General features: G+C 46.3%; 1 protein-coding gene across 5 annotated transcripts in view; it reads left to right on the top strand.

Annotated features, from left to right (window-relative positions):
* LOC102407920 (SV2 related protein) overlaps positions 1-16,644 on the top strand; it is a 73,680-nt gene extending 57,036 nt beyond the window's left edge. Inside the window, exons 11-16 of one of the 5 annotated variants that reach the window (XM_025267456.3) lie at positions 3,498-3,574; positions 8,822-8,929; positions 10,194-10,305; positions 11,238-11,319; positions 13,359-13,448; positions 14,997-16,644. In XM_025267456.3, the coding sequence (XP_025123241.2) occupies positions 3,498-3,574; positions 8,822-8,929; positions 10,194-10,305; positions 11,238-11,319; positions 13,359-13,448; positions 14,997-15,203 (676 nt within the window). In that variant the 3' untranslated portion in view covers positions 15,204-16,644. Of the gene's footprint in view, positions 1-3,497; positions 3,575-8,821; positions 8,930-10,193; positions 10,306-11,237; positions 11,320-11,650; positions 12,684-13,358; positions 13,449-14,996 lie in introns of those variants that run through there. The other 4 variants (XM_025267457.3, XM_044930034.2, XM_044930032.2 and 1 more) reach the window with 4 other exon arrangements.
* Positions 16,645-18,601: the final 1,957 nt, after the last annotated feature.

Genomic DNA, 18,601 nt, shown 5'->3' with positions numbered 1-18,601 from the left:
ATCCCCTGGCGGAGGAAATGGCAACCTACTCCAGTATTCTTGCCTGAAAAATCCCATGGGCAGAGGAGCCTGGTGGGCTATAGTCCATGGGCCTGCAAAGAGTCAGACACCACTGAGCACGTACACACACGCATGTGTAGGTTATGTGCAAACATGGCACCATTTTATATAATGGACTTGAGCATCCAAGGATTCTGGTGTCCGCAGGGGCTCCTGAAACCCATCCCCCACGGATCCTGAGGGATGACTATACGGTAAAAAGCAGCTAAATTGATGGTTTACCAAGGCGGGAGGCACGAAGCCTCTGTGCTTAAGAGACAGACAGAGAGGAGAGGTGTTAGGGACTTGTTAGCACATAAGTAAGACTGAGATATGATTAAAGAATCAAAAGGAAACTTAGGGGAATCTTTTTTTCACAAAGAGATTCTTTTGCTGTATCTAACCCACTCTCCATTTATATTACTCTTGCTGTATCCAGCCCACTCTCCATTTATATTACCTTGGGTACCACCCAGCACAGAGCCCATATTTGGGGAACCCCTGATTTGATCAACATGGGCATTCTCAGAACTTTCAGTTTTTATCTAGTTCCAGTTTTTCTTAAATAACAACCATGGCATTGACTGGAGGGCATTTGTAGTAAGTACTCACCTTTCACCCCACAGCTAGTCAAATTTCAGCCATTCTCTCAACTCTTCCAACTGTGTAATTTCTATGGCATTAACAGTGCAGAAAATTAGCCCGGTTGAGGCTTTGTGGCCTGCTTTCACCAGTTCTCACTTTTCCTATTCACCTTTGAGCAGAGGTGCTAATGAGCAGGGGAGAGTCCTCAAAAAGGGCAGTTGCAGCGGAGTAGGGGGGTGGAGTGTAGCAGAGGGTGGGGGGAAAGCTTTGATGATATACAGCACCAGGTTCCAGCTCTGCCTTCATGTCCCCCAAGAACTGAATCAGCTCACAAAGGCTTTAACACCTGCTGTGTGCCCAGTCCACGTATGGAGCTGGCAGGATATTTTAAAAGGTGGGGAAACAGAATTGAGAGTATCTATCTTTGAGTGCATGTGATTCTGTTGGATGGACACTACTTAAATCCTAAGCAACTGATTACAGCCTAATTATAGAATACTATAGAAATCACATTTGGGAGCACATATTGTAAGGCAAGGAAATTAATCATCAGCTTCTGATAATGACTGAGCTCCCACATAGCTGTACTATAGGACGTGATATTCTGACCCTACAGACTTGAGTACTCTGGTTCCTGGGACAGTTGGAATTTAACTGCATCATTCTGATCTGAAATGCCCATGAAGTCTGCAGACTCCATACTTGACTGGGCACAGAGCAGGTGTTTAATAAATGCTTGGTGAAGTGATTCCGTTGAACACAGAGACAGCTCTGTAGTTTCCTCGCCCCTGCTATTCAAAAGTAGAGTATTCCACATTTGAGTCAGTTCTAATGACTATAATGCAGGAGACCTGGGTTTGATCCCTGGGTTGGGAAGATCCCCTGGAGAAGGGAATGGCTACCCACTCCAGTATTCTGGCCTGGAGAATTCCATGGACTTTATAGTCCATGGGGTCGCAGAGTTGGAGACGACTGAGTGACTTTCATTTTCACTTAATGAGGTAGATGAACCTAGAGCCCATTATACAGAGTGAAGTAAGTCAGAAAAAGAAAAATAAATATCATATACTAACATGCATATATGGAATCTAGAAAGATGGTATTGATGAACCTATTTGTAGGGCAGTAGTGGAGATGCAGACTTAGTAAATAGGCTTGTGGACACAGACCGGGGAAGGAGCAGGTGGGATGAATGGAGAGAGAACATGGAAACATATACACTATCGTATGTAAGATAGGTGGCCAGTGGGAATTGGCTGTATGACCCAGGGAGCTCAAACTGGGGCTCTGTGACCACCTAGAGGGGTGGGATCTGGTGGGAGGCAGGAGGGAGGTTTAAGAGGGAGGGAACATGTGTATACCTATGGCTGATTCATGTTGATATATGGCAGAAACCAACACAATATTGTGAAGCGATTATCCTTCAATTAAAAATAAGTAAATTAAAATGTTACAAAAGTAGAGTTTCCAATGAAAGCTTTCTCAAGCTGAAGTGGCATAAAGCAAAGAGGTAATTACCTGAGGATACATCTTGCTTGCAGCTTCCCAGGTGGCTCAGCGGCAGAGAATCTGCCTGCCAAGCAGGAGACACAGTTTCAATCCCTGGGTGGGGAAGATCCCCTGGAGAAGGAAATGGCAACCCACCCCAGTATTCTTGCCTGAGAAATCCCATGGTCAGAGGGACCTGACAGGTCACAGTCCATTGGGTCACAGAAAAAGTCTGACACAACTTAGTGACTAAACAAGAAGGAAGAACATCTTGCTAATTGAAGAAATAATAAATGGAAATAAAGTACAGATGCTCACAGACAACAGTTCCAAGGGAATGGCAGCTTGAATCTGAAAAGGAGTGTATTTTTATGTATAACTGAATCTCTTCGCTGCACAGCAGAAATTAACACAACGTTGTACATCAACTATACTTCAGTAAAATAATTTTTAAAAAAAGGTAATGGCAGCTTGATGCTGATGCTGAGCGTAGTTCTCGGGGAAGGAGCTTGGTGGCGCCACTGTGGCTGCTTGGGGCGAGAGTTGCCTCTATAAAATAAACACTGGATGCTATTTTTGCTTTCCCCGCTTTTTTTGTAAAAGTGAAAATCCTCTTCGGATTTCTTCCGGTGAGCAAAAACAGGTACTAATATAGATTTCGTAAAAGTGACGTACAGTGAGGCAAGCTTTCAGAAAGTGGAAGTGAAGTGAAGTCGCTCAGTCGTGTCCGACTCTTTGCGACCCCATGGACTGTAGCCTACCAGGCTCCTCCATCCGTGGGATTTTCTAGGCAAGAGTACTGGAGTGGGTTGCCATTTCCTTCTCCATCAGAAAGTGGGGCATACCTATGTTATTAAATATATCTCCCTTCTCTTCCCTATTCAGCTCAACCCAAAAGCTCTAATGTCTGTTGACATCTGTCAAAATGACTGTTTTCTACCAAATTTTGGTTCCCCCATTTTTTTCCCCTCCTTTTGCCAGTTGAGTGAACAGCTTGGGGGTGGCTTGTCTGTGATATAATTCAGTTCTTTGGTGTTTGTATTTTTTTTTTTTTTTTTCTGCACTGTGCAGCATGTGGGATCTTAGTCCCCTGATCAGGGAGCAAACCCATGCCCCCTGCATTTATCTTAACCACTGGACTGCCAGGGAAGTCCCTATAATTCAATTTTCTTGATCTTTCAAAGGACACAGGATCACTTCCTTTTAGTCCATCAGTATGTTTTGTACCCGCCATCTTCTTGCTCAAGCAGTCCAAAGGCCCAGTATGGGCTGAGCCCAAAGCCTAGTCTGTGCTGCTATGGGTGGAAGTCCTTCGCAATGGAATGGGAATGGGGGCTTGCATTTCTCCCATCATTTCCTTACGCTTCTTGCTTGCTTCCTGGCAGGTTTTCCAATGCGTTTTCTTACTACGGATTAGTCCTGCTCACCACCGAGCTCTTCCAAGCGGGAGATGTCTGCAGCAGTGAGTATCACAGCCCTCTAGCGGTTAACGCCCTCCACCCAGCACACAAGGTCATACACACACTCCCAGCCTCAGTCCTGCCCTCACAGGGCCTGGCCTCACACAGACTCCTGGGAGCAAGGTTCTGCAAAATCTGAATATGAAAGAGCTGGGTTGTGGTTTCTGAGACGTTCTGTAGAAACCTGGACAATCTTATCATGATAGACATGACCTTAGAGCAGAATCACATCTTACATCCCCTGAAGAGGTCCCTGAAGTCCATCCCTGAGTTTTACGTCCGTGACCCTGTGGAGCCATCCTGTGTGTGTGTTAAGTCTGAGAACCAGGTTGGAGCTCAATCCTGGCCACACAACAGAATCAACTGGGGGAGCTTTTAAACAAGGCAGTGCCATTTAAACAATGCCTTGGGCAATTTAATCAGCATCTTTGTGGGGGTGGCCCAGGCATGAGTGGGTTTTTAAAGCTCCCCAGGTGATTCTATTGTGGAGCTGGAGATGGAACCCACTGGACAAGAGGAATGAATAACAAGCAAAATCTATATATAGATGTCTGGGCTTTAAGAGAATATTAGATTCCTAGCATTGAACTCAGGATGGGAGATAAAGGGATGGAGGTCTTGTCTGCAGGATTTGTCCAATTATCTTTTTCATATGACGTGTTCTTAATCTGAGTTAATTGTTTTGTTTATTGGTATGAGGATTGGTATTATTAATGAGATAGCAGAGTCCCATCTCGCTGAGGGGTGTGAGAGAGTCTTAAATGAACTGCCCTGAGGAAGCAGTTCAGTTATAAATTCGGGGTTTGGTATTGATTTAAGCCTAAATCCTTTGCACCCATGACGGAATACAAGTTCATGTGCCTGACTCACAGTGAGGCCAAACAAACCAAATTGTTGGAGTTTGGAGCAGAGAAAGGTGTGTTGCAAGGCCAGGCAAGGAGAATGGGTTGACTCATGCTCAAGAACCCTGAACTCCCCGATGGTTTGAGGGGAGGTTTTTATAGGCAGAATTTGGTGGTGGTGGAGGAGAGCTGCAGGTTGTGTGGCTTTCTTCTGATTGGTTGGTGGTGAGGTAACTAGGTTTGATTTAGGTCATACCTGAATGGTCTAGTGGTTTTCCCTACTTTCTTCAATTTAAGTCTGAATTTGGCAATAAGGAGTTCATGGTCTGAGCCACAGTCAGCTCCTGGTCTTGTTTTTGCTGACTGTATAGAGCTTCTCCATCTTTGGCTGCAAAGAATATAATCAATCTGATTTCGGTGTTGACCATCTGGTGATGTCCATGTGTAGAGTCTTCTCTTGTGTTGTTGGAAGAGGGTGTTTGCTATGACCAGTGCATTTTCTTGGCAAAACTCTTATTAGTCTTTGCCCTGCTTCATTCCGTATTCCAAGGCCAAATTTGCCTGTTACTCCAGGTGTTTCTTGACTTCCTACTTTTGCATTCCAGTCCCCTATAATGAAAAGGACATCTTTTTTGGGTGTTAGTTCTAAAAGGTCTTGTAGGTCTTCATAGAACCGTTCAACTTCAGCTTGTTCAGCGTTACTGGTTGGGGCATAGACTTGGATTACTGTGATATTGAATGGTTTGCCTTGGAAACGAACAGAGATCATTCTGTCGTTTTTGAGATTGCTTCCAAGTACTGCATTTCGGACTCTTTTGTTGACCATGATGGCTACTCCATTTCTTCTGAGTGATTCCTGCCCACAGTAGTAGATATAATGGTCATCTGAGTTAAATTCACCCATTCCAGTCCATTTTAGTTCGCTGATTCCTAGAATGTCAACGTTCACTCTTGCCATCTCCTGTTCGACCACTTCCAATTTGCCTTGATTTGTGGACCTAACATTCCAGGTTCCTATGCAGTATTGCTCCTTACAGCATCGGACCTTGCTTCTATCACCAGTCACATCCACAACTGGGTATTGTTTTTGCTTTGGCTCCATCCCTTCATTCTTTCTGGAGTTACTTCTCCACTGATCTCCAGTAGCATATTGGGCATCTACCGACCTGGGGAGTTCCTCTTTCAGTATCCTATCATTTTGCCTTTTCATACTGTTCATGGGGTTCTCAAGGCAAGAATACTGAAGTGGTTTGCCATTCCCTTCTCCAGTGGACCACATTCCATCCTTATGATTATACAGTGGAAGTGAGAAATAGATTTAAGGGACTAGATCTGATAGACAGAGTGCCTGATGAACTGTGGAATGAGGTTCATGACATTGTACAGGAGACAGGGATCAAGACCATCCCCATGGAAAAGAAATGCAAAAAAAGCAAAATGGCTGTCTGAGGAGGCCTTACAAATAGCTGTGAAAAGAAGAGAAGCGAAAAGCAAAGGAGAAAAGGAAAGATATAAGCAACTGAATGCAGAGTTCCAAAGAATAGCAAGAAGAGATAAGAAAGCCTTCCTCAGTGATCAATGCAAAGAAATAGAGGAAAATGAGAGAATGGGAAAGACTAGAGATCTCCTCAAGAAAATTAGAGATACCAAGGGAACATTTCATGCAAAGATGGGCTCCATAAAGGACAGAAATGGTATGGACCTAACAGAAGCAGAAAATATTAAGAAGAGGTAGCAGGAATACACAGAAGAACTGTACAAAAAAGATCTTCACAACCCAGATAATCACGATGGTGTGATCACTCACCTAGAGCCAGACATCCTGGAATGTGAAGTCAAGTGGGCCTTAGAAAACATCACTACGAACAAAGCTAGTGGAGGTGATGGAATTCCAGTTGAGCTATTTCAAATCCTGAAAGATGATGCTGTGAAAGTGCTGCACTCAATATGCCAGCAAATTTGGAAAACTCAGCAGTGGCCACAGGACTGGCCAGTGGTCAGTTTTCATTCCAATCCCAAAGAAAGGCAATGCCAAAGAATGCTCAAACGACCTCACAATTGCATTCATCTCACACGCTAGTAAAGTAATGCTCAAAATTCTCCAAGCCAGGCTTCAGCAATATGTGAACCGTGAACTTCCAGATGTTCAAGCTGGTTTTAGAAAAGGCAGAGGAACCAGCGATCAAATTGCCAACATCTGCTGGATCATCGAAAAAGCAAGAGAATTCCAGAAAAACATCTATTTCTGCTTTATTGACTATGCCAAAGCCTTTGACTGTGTGGATCACAATAAACTGTGGAAAATTCTGAAAGAGATGGGAATACCAGACCACCTGATCTGCCTCCTGAGAAATCTATATGCAGGTCAGGAAACAACAGTTAGAACTGGACATGAAACAACAGACTGGTTCCAGATAGGAAAAGGAGTACGTCAAGGCTGTATATTGTCACCCTGCTTATTAAACTTCTATGCAGAGTACATCATGAGAAACGTTGGGCTGGAAGAAGCACAAGCTGGAATCAAGATTGCCAGGAGAAATATCAATAACCTCAGATATGCAGATAACACCACCCTTATGGCAGAAAGTGAAGAGGAAATAAAAAGCCTTTTGATGAAAGTGAAAGTGGAGAGTGAAAAAGTTGGCTTAAAGCTCAACATTTAGAAAACAAAGATCATGGCATCTGGTCCCATCACTTCATGGGATAGATGGGCAAACAGTGTCAGACTTTATTCTTTTGGGCTCCAAAATCACTGCAGATGATTTAATTTCATGACTGCAGCCATGAAATTAAAAGATGCTTACTCCTTGGAAGGAAAGTTATGACCAACCTAGATAGCATATTCAAAAGCAGAGACATTACTTTGCCAACAAAGGTCCGTCTAGTCAAGGCTATGGTTTTTCCAGTGGTCATGTATGGATGTGAGAGTTGGACTGTGAAGAAAGCTGAGCACCGAAGAATTGATGCTTTTGAACTGTGGTGTTAGAGAAGACTCTTGAGAGTCCCTTGGACTGCAAGGAGATCCAACCAGTCCATTCTGAAGGAGATCAGCCCTGGGATTTCTTTGGAAGGAATGATGCTAAAGCTGAAACTCCAGTACTTTGGCCACGTCACATGAAGAGTTGACTCATTGGAAAAGACTCTGATGCTGGGAGGGATTGGGGGCAGGAGGACAAGGGGACGACAGAGGATGAGATGGCTGGATGGCATCACTGACTTGATGGACGTGAGCCTGAGTGAACTCCGGGAGTTGGTGATGGACAGGGAGTGGCATGCTGTGATTCATGGGGTTGCAAAGAGTTGGACACGACTGAGCGACTGAACTGAACTGAACTGAGGTAACTGGGTGATGTCCCAGGAATCTTGTGCTCAGTCTGGAGTTGCCACCCTCATTCTGGGTGGGGACCTTAGTGCCTACAGAACTCAAAGATATTCTGATGTGTATGCCTTGAGGAGAAACCAAGCTGCACAAGTCTGTCTTGATGACTCCTCCCTTGTTTCTGCAGCCCCTCCCTTCCCAGGTTAGCAATGTGCCAAAAACTGGCAGTGTGTGGAGGCCGATAATCAATTCCATCACTGCCAGACGCAACTTGCATTTCTGTGGACAAGAATCATTGGCATTAGTGTTAGTATTCTACCATGTGGAGTTGTGAAAGGGCTTAAGGATGTGAAAGGTGAGGTAACCTGTAAGGATTCACAGGACAGGATGCTATGCCATTTCGAAGTCTTTCACTCTATTTCCTGACAGATGACATGAGGGCAAAAAATCACACAAGGTAAGGGAGGTCAGGAAGTGGGGCAGAGGAAGGGGCCATGGGGAAGTCAGAGTTTTAAATGGGGTGGTCAAGATGGCCTCAGTGAGCAGGTGAGATTTAAACAAAGACTTGAAAGAGGTGAGTAAATTAGTCATGGTGTGTGCTAAGTCACTTCAGTTGTGTCCCACTGTGCTAACTTATGGACTGCAGCCCACCAGGCTCCCCTGCCCACGGGATTTCTCAGGCAAGAATACTGGAGGGGGTTGCCATTTCCTCCTCCAGGGGATCTTCCCGACCCAGGGATTGAACCCACATCTCCTGCACTGGCAGGTGGATTCTTTACAACTGTGCCGCCTGGGAAGCCCCAGTTCTGTTCTAAGCACATTCATGTACACACCCTGCTTCCAGCCTCTCAATCATTTTACCCCCAAGGGTTTATTAGCCCCCGGATTGTCAGGAAGCTGGGGCTTAAAGAGATGGAACTCTGACACTGCTGGTGGGGGGAGGCGCCCTGAGTTGGCCTGAGTCCTGAGCCTGTGCACCTTCCCCAGCATCCCAGCCGAATCATAACCCACGGAAGGAGACATGGGGAATGGGAGGACGCGATTCAACACTGTGGGTGCCTCTTCCTCTTTCTCTCTCCACCTCCCAGTCTCCAGCCGGAAGAAGGCAGTAGAGGCAAAGTGCAGCCTGGCCTGCGAGTACCTGAGTGAGGAGGACTACATGGACCTGCTGTGGACCACCCTGTCTGAGTTCCCAGGTGAGGGACCTGCTCCAGGTGGGGCTGGGACAGTGCAGCCTGGGAACGTGGCTGTAACCTCATGCCAGCTGGAAGCAAATCCCATTTCTAAAAAAAGCCAGGGATTTCTTTTCAAACCTTAGCTACAAGTTGTCAAGAACGGTGAAGGGGCTGACATTTTACTGTATGCTTCATAGAAAGCAAAGGTGATCTATCTTTTTCCGTCATCTTTTTTTTTTTTTTGGCTGCACCCCACAGGATGTGGGACCTTAGTTCCCCAACCAGAGATTGAACATGAGCCCACGGCAGTAGAAGCACTTAATCCTAAGCACTGGACGACCAGGGATTGTCAGTCTTGCGCCAGTCTTATAGACATATGTGCATTTGTCACTAGGGAGGTCACTTCTGGCATAAAGTTAATTTTAAAAAGCTATAATCTTAGTCCCTGCCCAAGATTCACAGATATACTTTGTAGTAGACACATAACCGACATGATGAGTTTGAGTAGAGGCTCTGGGAGTTGCTGATGGACGGGAAAGCCTGGCGTGCTGCCATCCATGGGGTTGCAGAGAGTCGGATACGACTGAGCGACTGAACGGAACTGAACTGGAGACATATAACGCACTGCATTTTTTTAAAAATTTAAGCAGCTTTTTATTGTGCCTGTACACGCACTCTGAATTGTAGGCCATTCTTGCTTTATTAAAATATCATTATTTTAAAGCATTTCATCACGGTAATCACACACATGGAAAAAACAACTGTACTAGGGATTATAATGAAACTATAGTCTACTACCCTAGCGCCTCCCACCCCTCATTCGATTTCCCAGGAGGAATCACTTTTGTTTCTGAATAACTCAACGCGTTTTACAGCAGACTGTCGACGTCTAGGAACATTAATGACATTTACGGAAAGTACAGTTTTAAGTGATTGTTTTTACACTTTTGTAAGTCTTTTTATCATAATCAAATATTGATATAAAATAAATTTTGCCCGTTGCATGTGGTTTGTGGGATCTTAGTTCCCCAACCAGGGTTTGAACCCACACCCTCCACAGCAAAAGCACAAGAGTCTTAACCACTAGGCCTCCAGCGAATTCCCCATATACAATTTTTTAGCTCAAAAAAGAGAAGTGACATTGCATCACTTCGGCCATATTCTAGTCGTTAGCAGTGGGTCGTGAGGCCTAGCCCGCTTTTGAGGGGAGGGGAGTACAGACCGGGAGGTGGGGGTCGCGGGGCTGTGTCGGACGCCGCCTCCCTGGCACCCTGCTCCCTTGCAGGTGTCCTTGTGACTCTCTGGATCATTGACCGCCTGGGCCGCAAGAAGACCATGGCCCTGTGTTTCGTCGTCTTCTCCTTTTGCAGCCTCCTACTGTTTATCTGTGTCGGAAGGTGGGTCATGGCACCAGCTCTCTGTGGCCAGTTGGCTTATTTCTCAGCCGGTGGTCAGTGGCTCTTTGGACCTGCGAGCTGTGGATTACACCCTCTGGGGGTCATCTGAAAGATCCCTCCAACCCCTCACTAGGACTGAGTCTGTTGGCTGCCTCATAACTGCCCCATGCTTAAAGCTGGGGCCTCTGATGGGGGCGAGGGTAGGAGGGCACTTTGGTCCAAAGTTTGCTTCGTCACCGTCACATTTAGACATTTGACATCATCTCCCAGTGAGCGCATGCATTTAGCTGTTTAATTCATATATGGGTTATAAGGGTTCATTTGTTCCATGGCACTATTTCAAGGTCCTGTTTTATATTCGGCATTGCTCCATTTTTTTCCATCTATCAAAAGCCTCCAAAGGTAGAACTGGCCTGTGCTGACCTTGGAGAGACCCCAGACCAACCTACAGATGAGAGATCTGTGAACAGTCTGGAGATGTAGCTTAGATCTGGGAATGCTGATATTCAAAGACGTTGTGGGAACAATGGAACAGGGGGCTGGGGATCAGGATTGTCCTCAAAATACTGAAGAGAAGTTTACTTTCTCTGGTTCAGCTGGTTCCTAGCTCAATTCCTGTCCCTACTAGGTCCTACCTGGACTTTGGATGATTTTTATCACTTCTCCCCAACCTCACCCCCACCCTGGGCACCACCGATGTTTCCGTCTCAGCCTGGAACTTTGGAGAATGATAAACTTATAAAAGCCGGCCTTCAGAGAGACCACTGGGGTGTGTGTCTGCATGCCTACCTGACTGTGTGTTGGGTAAGGTGGGCTTTGCCAATTCCTAGGGCATAAATTTTACCTGGGCAGAGAAGACTACTGAAAGAAACTGTCAGAAAAAAAAAATGTTAATACTTGCTCATCTGCTTTTTTTTTTTTCCTCTTCCTAGAAATATGCTCACTCTGTTACTCTTCATTGCAAGAGCATTTATTTCTGGAGGCTTCCAAGCAGCCTACGTTTACACACCTGAGGTAGGAGGGTGGGAAGGGATGCCTGGGAGCAGTGGTGGGGAGGGGACAGATGGAGGGGGAAGCTCTACTTCCAGAAACACGAAGCGTGGGCTCCTCTGACTGAAATTTGTCCTTGAGAAAGACTGAAAAAGCACACCACCCTCTAAAATATTGCCTGAACTTACACTCCATGTGACAGTGTGTCCGTTTTCCCACACTCAGGGATGATGGGTTACTTGTTTTATATTTATTTTATTTTATCTCACCTTATTTTAGATAGGGGCAAAGGGAGGGAAAGAATAGTATGTATCAGATGCTGTGCTAAGAAGGACCCCCCCCTCCCCCTGCTCAGGTCTGCACAGCTCTCCGGAGCCTTCACTCTGAGTCATCATCCTAAGTCCTGCTACCTCCACCCCACCTTCCAGGCCCAGCTCCAACCCTGCCTCCTCCAGGAAGCCCTCCAGGATATCCCCCCTCCCCTGACTTCATTTTACCCTCACTGTCTGTGCCCCGCTTTGGTATTTTTAGTCCTGCCACATGGCCTGTCCCCCAAGGAGACTCTTACTAAGGCTCCCTGTGGACAGGGCCTGGGTCTCCTTCGCTTTGACTCTTGTCTGGCCTAGTGTACCCTCAACAAGGGCTTGTGGATTGATTACTGGAGCCTCGCAGAAGGGAATCAGAAGGCTGCTGGCCCTGCAGGGATTGGGAGGCCCAGCATCTACAATGGCAAATACCAGGGATCAGCAAACTACGGGCCATATCCAACCTGCTGTCTGTTCTTGTCTAGTCCAAGAGTTAAGAGTGGTTTTTATGTTTTTAAACAGTTGAATGCCAGGTCAAAACGATATTTCTTGACATGTGAAAATTATATGGAATTCATGTGTCAGTGTTCATTAATAAAGCATTGTCAGAACAAGCCACAGCCCTTCCTGTACTGTTGTCCACAACTGCTTTTGTGTTACAGGAACAGAGCTGAGTAGTTGCTGGAGACCAGCTGGCCCCCAGAGCTCAGATTATTTACTCTCTGTCCCTTTAAGAAAAAGTTTGCTGACTCCTGGCTTAAGCTATTCCAGCTGGCTAGGCCCAAGGAAGAATTGGTTAAATGAAGGATGATTGATCCAAATGACAGAATTCTATGCAGCCATTAAAAATCACACACTGGAGAAGACCAAATATGGACATCAGAGATGTCTGCAGTCTTTTTCTCGAGGAAAAAGAAAAATCTTCAAAGTGGCATATACAGAAATACCTAGTGGATAAAACTATATCCCCTCTAGGATTTGCCTTATCGTAATTTAGGAGGGAAAGGAAATGAATGTGATTGAAACTAACACAGGCAGGACTTTCCTGGCAGTCCAGGGGTTAAGACTCCATGCTTCAAGTGCAGGGGCACAGGTTTGATCCCTGGTCTGGGAACTAAGAGCCCACATGCCGTGAGGCGTGGCCAAAAAATTTTTAAAAAGCAAAAACAAAAAACCCAACACAGGCCACTGTGCTTGGTCCTAGATGATTGATTCCATCATTCTACTTTAGTCTGTGCTTGAAATTCTCTATGATAGAAAAAAAATAGGAATTTCATACTTACTCATTTATTTATTTAGATATAACCACCCAGGGCAGAGGCTTCTCAGATGGTTCAGCAGTAAAGAATCTGCCTGCCAATGCAGGAGACCCTAGTTCAGTGCCTGGGTCAGAAAAATCCCCTGGAGGAGGAAATGGCAACTCACTCCAGCATTCTTGCCTGGAAAATCCCATGGACAGAGGAACCTGGAGGGCTGCAGTCCATGGGGTCGCAAAGAGTCAGACGTGACTGAGTGATTGAGCATGCACAGCACGCAGGGCAGAGAGGACCCCTGTTCCTAGGTTCCCACTGCCAGCTTGGCCTCCTGCCTTCTTAGTTGAGTTTCCTGGCCCCTTTGGGGTGAGACTCGCCACCCCGCCCTCGCAGGATTGACCCTAACTCAGGCCCGCCCACAGGGTGAATTCCACCATTCCTGAGCCAGAGAGGAGGGAGGGGTCTGCATTTTCTCACGGCAGCCACTTGGGCGGCTGTGTTTCAGGTCTACCCCACGGCGACCCGAGCGCTGGGCCTGGGCACCTGCAGCGGCATGGCGAGGGTGGGCGCCCTCATCACCCCGTTCATTGCTCAGGTAGGTGTCACCCCCAAATACAGAGGTGGGGGCGTGACCAAGGCCAATGGTGGCAAGCCGTTACCAGACGCTGAGCCTCTGCATGGCCCTTGGTGTGTGTGCATGACCTGATCTCGTGTTAGCAATCCGCCCTACGAAAGCAGCCATATTGTATGCAAATGAGAAAACGGAGGCTCAGAAGAGTCACTGGACTTGTCCAAGGTCACACAGCTGGGAGGTAGAGGAGCTGGGAGTCAAACTCTGGTCTTTCTGATGATTTGGCCAAGGACAGTTTGGATTAGAATAAACAGGCCACCACGCCTTAGAGGGAAACTAATGTCCCAGTCCCCAGTTTCTGATTTGGATGATTCAGTGTCCTTGTGGAGTTTTTCAGGTCTTTGTATCTTGAAGCATTTCTGTCTATTTGGGGGGAATCTTATTTTATTGGAGTCTTTTTGCTTTTTTAATATCCAATTCATTTTTTCCCCAGTTTTTAATAATATTTTTAAAAATTGAGGTAAAAGTCATGTAGCATAAAATTAACCATTTTAATTCGAGGACTTCCTTGTCAATCCTGTGGTGAGGACTCGGCATTTCTAATGCCAGGGCCCAGGTTCGATCTCTGGTTGGGGAACTAAGATACCACAAGCCACGTGGTACAGCCAAATAAATAAAATTTTAAAAAGAAAGTGAATGATTCACTGGCCTGTAGTACTTTCATGATGTCGGGAACCACTACCTTGATCTAGTTCCAAAGCATTTTCCTTGCCCCCAAATAAACCTCCGTATCCAATAAACAAGTACTTCCCAGCTCCGGCCCCTCCAGCCCCTGGCAACCACTGGTATGCATTCTGTCTGCGTGAATTTTTTCTCTTCTGAATCTTCTGTGTAAATAGAATCCTAATATGTGTTTTGGCCAAGTTGTTCTGTCCCGATACCGTTGTGTTTGAACATTGTAAACACTAGTAACTAGCACTGGTTGACAGCTTGCCCAGTGCCTACATGGTGCCAAGTGAGGCATCTTCTCACTGGGAGGTGACCTCTGCCCTTCTGCCCGTTTGGCAGCTGAAGAAATGAGGTTTAGGCCTGCTGCGTGATTTGCCTGGGTCATGAAGATAGGAAGCCAGCAGATGTACTGTTTTGAGAGGAAATAAACAGACTCTTGAAGGACTTCTCTGGTGGTCTGGTGGTTAAGACTCTGCACTTCCAATGCAAGGAGTATGGGTTTGATCCCTCATCAGGGAACTAAGATCCCACATGTCTCCTGGTGTGGCCAAAAAAAAAAACCAGACTCTTGAGTCTGATGGGATCTGGGTTCAAATCCCAGCCCCATCCTTGGTCTTTGTGTGAACTCGGGTATGTTCCTTAATCCTTTTTGAGTCTCAGTTTTTCCCTCTGTAAAGTGGGGTTGGAGTATGTCCCTCATAAAGCTGTCAAGAGGACTCCGTGGGAGTCCAGTGACAAAGAGGGCTTACAGGAGGACCTGGCATTCTCAGTATCGTCTGTATGATCGGTGGTGCCTGTGCGTCATTAGGGACACTCTCACCAGCGTGTGTCTCCCTCCCCCAGGTGATGCTGGAATCATCCGTGTACCTGACGCTGGCCGTTTACAGTGGCTGCTGCCTCCTGGCTGCCCTGGCCTCCTGCTTCTTGCCTATCGAGACCAAAGGCCGCGGACTTCAGGAGTCCAGCCACCGGGAGTGGGGGCAGGAGATGGTTGGCCGAGGGGCGCACGGCACAGGTGTCGCCAGGTCGAACTCGGGCTCTCAGGAGTAGTGACCGATGGGGGGCTGCACTGGTCTTTGAGGCTGTAGAGCATGAGGAGCTGGTGGAGCCCAGCGGGGGCACCAATCGTCACTGCCCACATCAAGAACTCATCCAAGGGTACCACCCAGACCAACAAGGTTTTGTGTCTTGACTGTTTGCTCATATTCATCGAGATCCACCCAGGGATGGGGAGACCTTTGCTTTGGGAAGTTCTCTGTGTGTGTGGAGGTCTGTTAATAACCTATGGATCTGCATGGGAAAACTGCCACCTCAGGAGTGCCCAGTGACACCAGTAGCCAGCCGGACACCATCCAGAGTCAGCCGGTCACACCCTTGGTGAACAACAACCAAAAGATCTCTGTAGATACAGTCCCGGCCCGGACGGACCCTTGTGAGATCTGCTGTCCAGTAAGATGACACATGCCAGCCACCCACTGAATCTGTTCTTAGGTTTCTCCTGCATCCCCGGCCCCAGGCTTTCTTCTTTGAAAGCAGGTGACCTGGGTGTGGCCTGAGCAGCTTTTTCTTGGGTCTGAGAAATGCTCCTGGGGAAAGGGCCCCTCAGTTTGCATCCCCAGGGCTTGAGTAGCAGAGACTCTGGAAGATGGACATGCATTTGAACTTGAGTCTCTTGCATGCTTCCACCCGGCCCCTTCTTGGAGTCACTGTCTCTGATTCCAGGGGATCCAAATGTGACCACAAGAACAGCTGGGCTTGCACCAGATGATAACCTCAGAGAGTTGTTACCTCCAGGAATTGGGGGTGGAGGTGAAATGGAAGTGAGAACCAAGCCCACAGCTGAAGCAGGGGCCTCCCCTTCAGAAGTAGAAAAGGCCACTCTGGTGGGCTTCTTTTCTGGCCGCCTCCTCAATCGGGCTGACTGGTGACTCTTGGGGCAAGAAAACAGTTAAGTCAGGTTTCAGCATTTGGGAGTTGAGTGTGGTATGTGGCTAGGGAAGCAGAAAGAGGCTCCCCCAACCACCCACTCCCATCAGGGTCAGGGGACCAGGATCCCTTCCTCCCTGTATTCTCTGCCACCCCTGCAGTCAAGGGCTGGCTTGGTCTTTCCATAGAGGCAACTCCTTGGGTTCCAGTGATGGACCACGTGGCAGAGATGCTGTGCAGAGGAGGAATGGGAATCCTAGATGTATGAAGTGTGCATTTTCAAAGAAAGAGCAAGGAGGTCAACCAGGTTTGGGGGTTGGCCTCCAGAGGAAGGGCAGATGCTGTTCTCAGCAGACGACATCCACTGCCAGGGTTTGGTTTCTATGAGCCTTTTCCCCATCATGAGGCAGAAACCTAGGGAAGGAGGGAGGAAGCTTACAGATCCCATCAAAGGCCAGAGAAGACTGACCTTCTGCTTGGAGATGTCTGCTTGAAGTGAACATTTCCAGGAAGCCAAATGTGTACGTTCATCTTTATTAAAACATGTTGGTGATGGACATTGAAAGGGTTGAAGTTTGTCTGTTTGTCTTAATGTCCTAGGGATGGTTCAACTTAACGGTCTTGCCAGCTTTGTCCATTCAGGGTAAGTTTGATGCTTTTGTATGCTTTAATATGATAATCTTTCCAACAAGGGGGAAAAGGTGCACAGTTGGCTGCTGACTTTGAGTCTGTTTGGAAGCAACACTCTCTGCTAATGATGTAGAGATCGCAGTGGTCAGCTTCTTCAGGCCCAGGCTCTAGATCAACTGCAAATGATCCCATGTCCCTGGATATATGGTCTGCAGCACCCCCGGGGCCCGGGCAGTCAGAGGGGGCAGTTTGGCAGAGCTTCCTCTCTCTGTCACCCACATTTCTTTGGACCATGAGTGGCTAAAGCTCTAATTATTTCTGGTCTGCTGAGCTCTCCTGGGTAACAAAGAACCTTTGCTTGTCTTTTTTGCCTTCCAGCTGACCAGACACTGCCAGATGAGAAAGTCGACTCTCTTCACCCTCAAATAACCTGGAGTAACTGGGGACTATAGTGGGGAAGGAGAACCTGGTGGGCATAGATGTATTCCAGGGGCTGGAGTAAAGAAGGTTGTAATTGTGGGTTTTCTTGAGAAAATGAAAGATGAACACTCTTGGTTTTCTAAATTGCATGCCCTTTTATAAAATCGATATTATTGAATGAAATAAGAGCTGCCCCAAACATTGTGCAAGCCTCTGAAACACATAAGACCTTTAGCTGAAAACCTTTGTGTCTAATTTTGAACCATCCAAATGCTTCCCTTTCCATTAATGGAAATGTCATCTGTCTCAGTGTTAGGAAAGACTAGAAAATGGTAAAGAATGTTCAATGTAGCCAGGATTACATGGTTTCTTTCTTTCCCTTACTTCAAGTATGCTCAGGACTACATACATGAGATGTGTTGGCAGTGAGAAAAAGAGAGTATCTTAGAGATGGACTTTGAATATGGATATGTATTATTTTTAAACAATGGTAAGCAACATAGAGCCTTGAAAGATATCAGAAGTCTTCCTTGGTTATGACAATAAACATCAAAGGACTAGAATAACCTTGAGCTGTTAGGAACAGCAAAACCAACCAATAGTAGTTTAACCCTTTAGAGTATTAATTGTTCATTTAACAACAAGCCCAGAGTCAGACAGTTCCAGGGAAGGTTCCGCAGCTCAACAATGTCATCAAGGACCCAACTTTTTTTTTTTTGTTTTCCCTCCCAACCTTCCTCTGCATGTCAGCCATTGACCCAAAGTGTGAAACCTCATGGTGGCAAAATGGCTGCCAATGTGCCAGGCATCAAGTTTTTTTTCAAAAGAGGTAGAATGGGGAAGGAGCAGTCACAACAGGTTTTCTTTCTAAAGAGTCTGTTGTTTTGGCTGGAAAGAGAAGTCCTACAGATTTACTATTGCTTTGCATTAGTCAGACCTGGGTCACATGCCAATCCCAGCATGAGCTCTCCCCTAGTTGGGGAAGGAAGGGCCTACCTCCCACTGGATCAAGGGATACCCAGAGACTCTTGAACACAAAATTGAGATTCTGTTAGTACAGAGAAGGAAGGCAATGATGGTGGGATGGGAGATAGCCGAGAGAAACCTTGACACAGAGTTCTCATGAAGGCTGTTATAGTTGCAAGGAATAGAACAACTTTAAGTAAAACTTTAAAATAAGACTGGGAACAGTAGTTACTTTCCTGGGGAATATAAATGTGGGAAACAGAAGTGTAAGGAACAACAGGAAGAGAGGAAGATTGTGGCAGAGTACAGGACATGAGCCCTGTCCAAAGGCAGTGGCTGCTACTCAGTTCCAACTGATATTGTTGTATCATGAGGTCACCTGATTTTCAAGACAAGAATCTGGATTCTTATGTGAAATCTCCAAAATATGGAATGCTAGATCAAAAAAAAATTTTTTTAACTTTAGTGTGTTGGATTGTTAAAAAATTTTAAATGTGTGAGTCTAA

This window comes from Bubalus bubalis, chromosome 17, assembly GCF_019923935.1.
Source record: "Bubalus bubalis isolate 160015118507 breed Murrah chromosome 17, NDDB_SH_1, whole genome shotgun sequence".
NCBI lineage: Eukaryota > Metazoa > Chordata > Mammalia > Artiodactyla > Bovidae > Bubalus > Bubalus bubalis.
The sequence above is the reverse complement of the archived record's forward strand: the minus strand, read 5'-3'. Positions and strand labels throughout refer to the sequence as shown.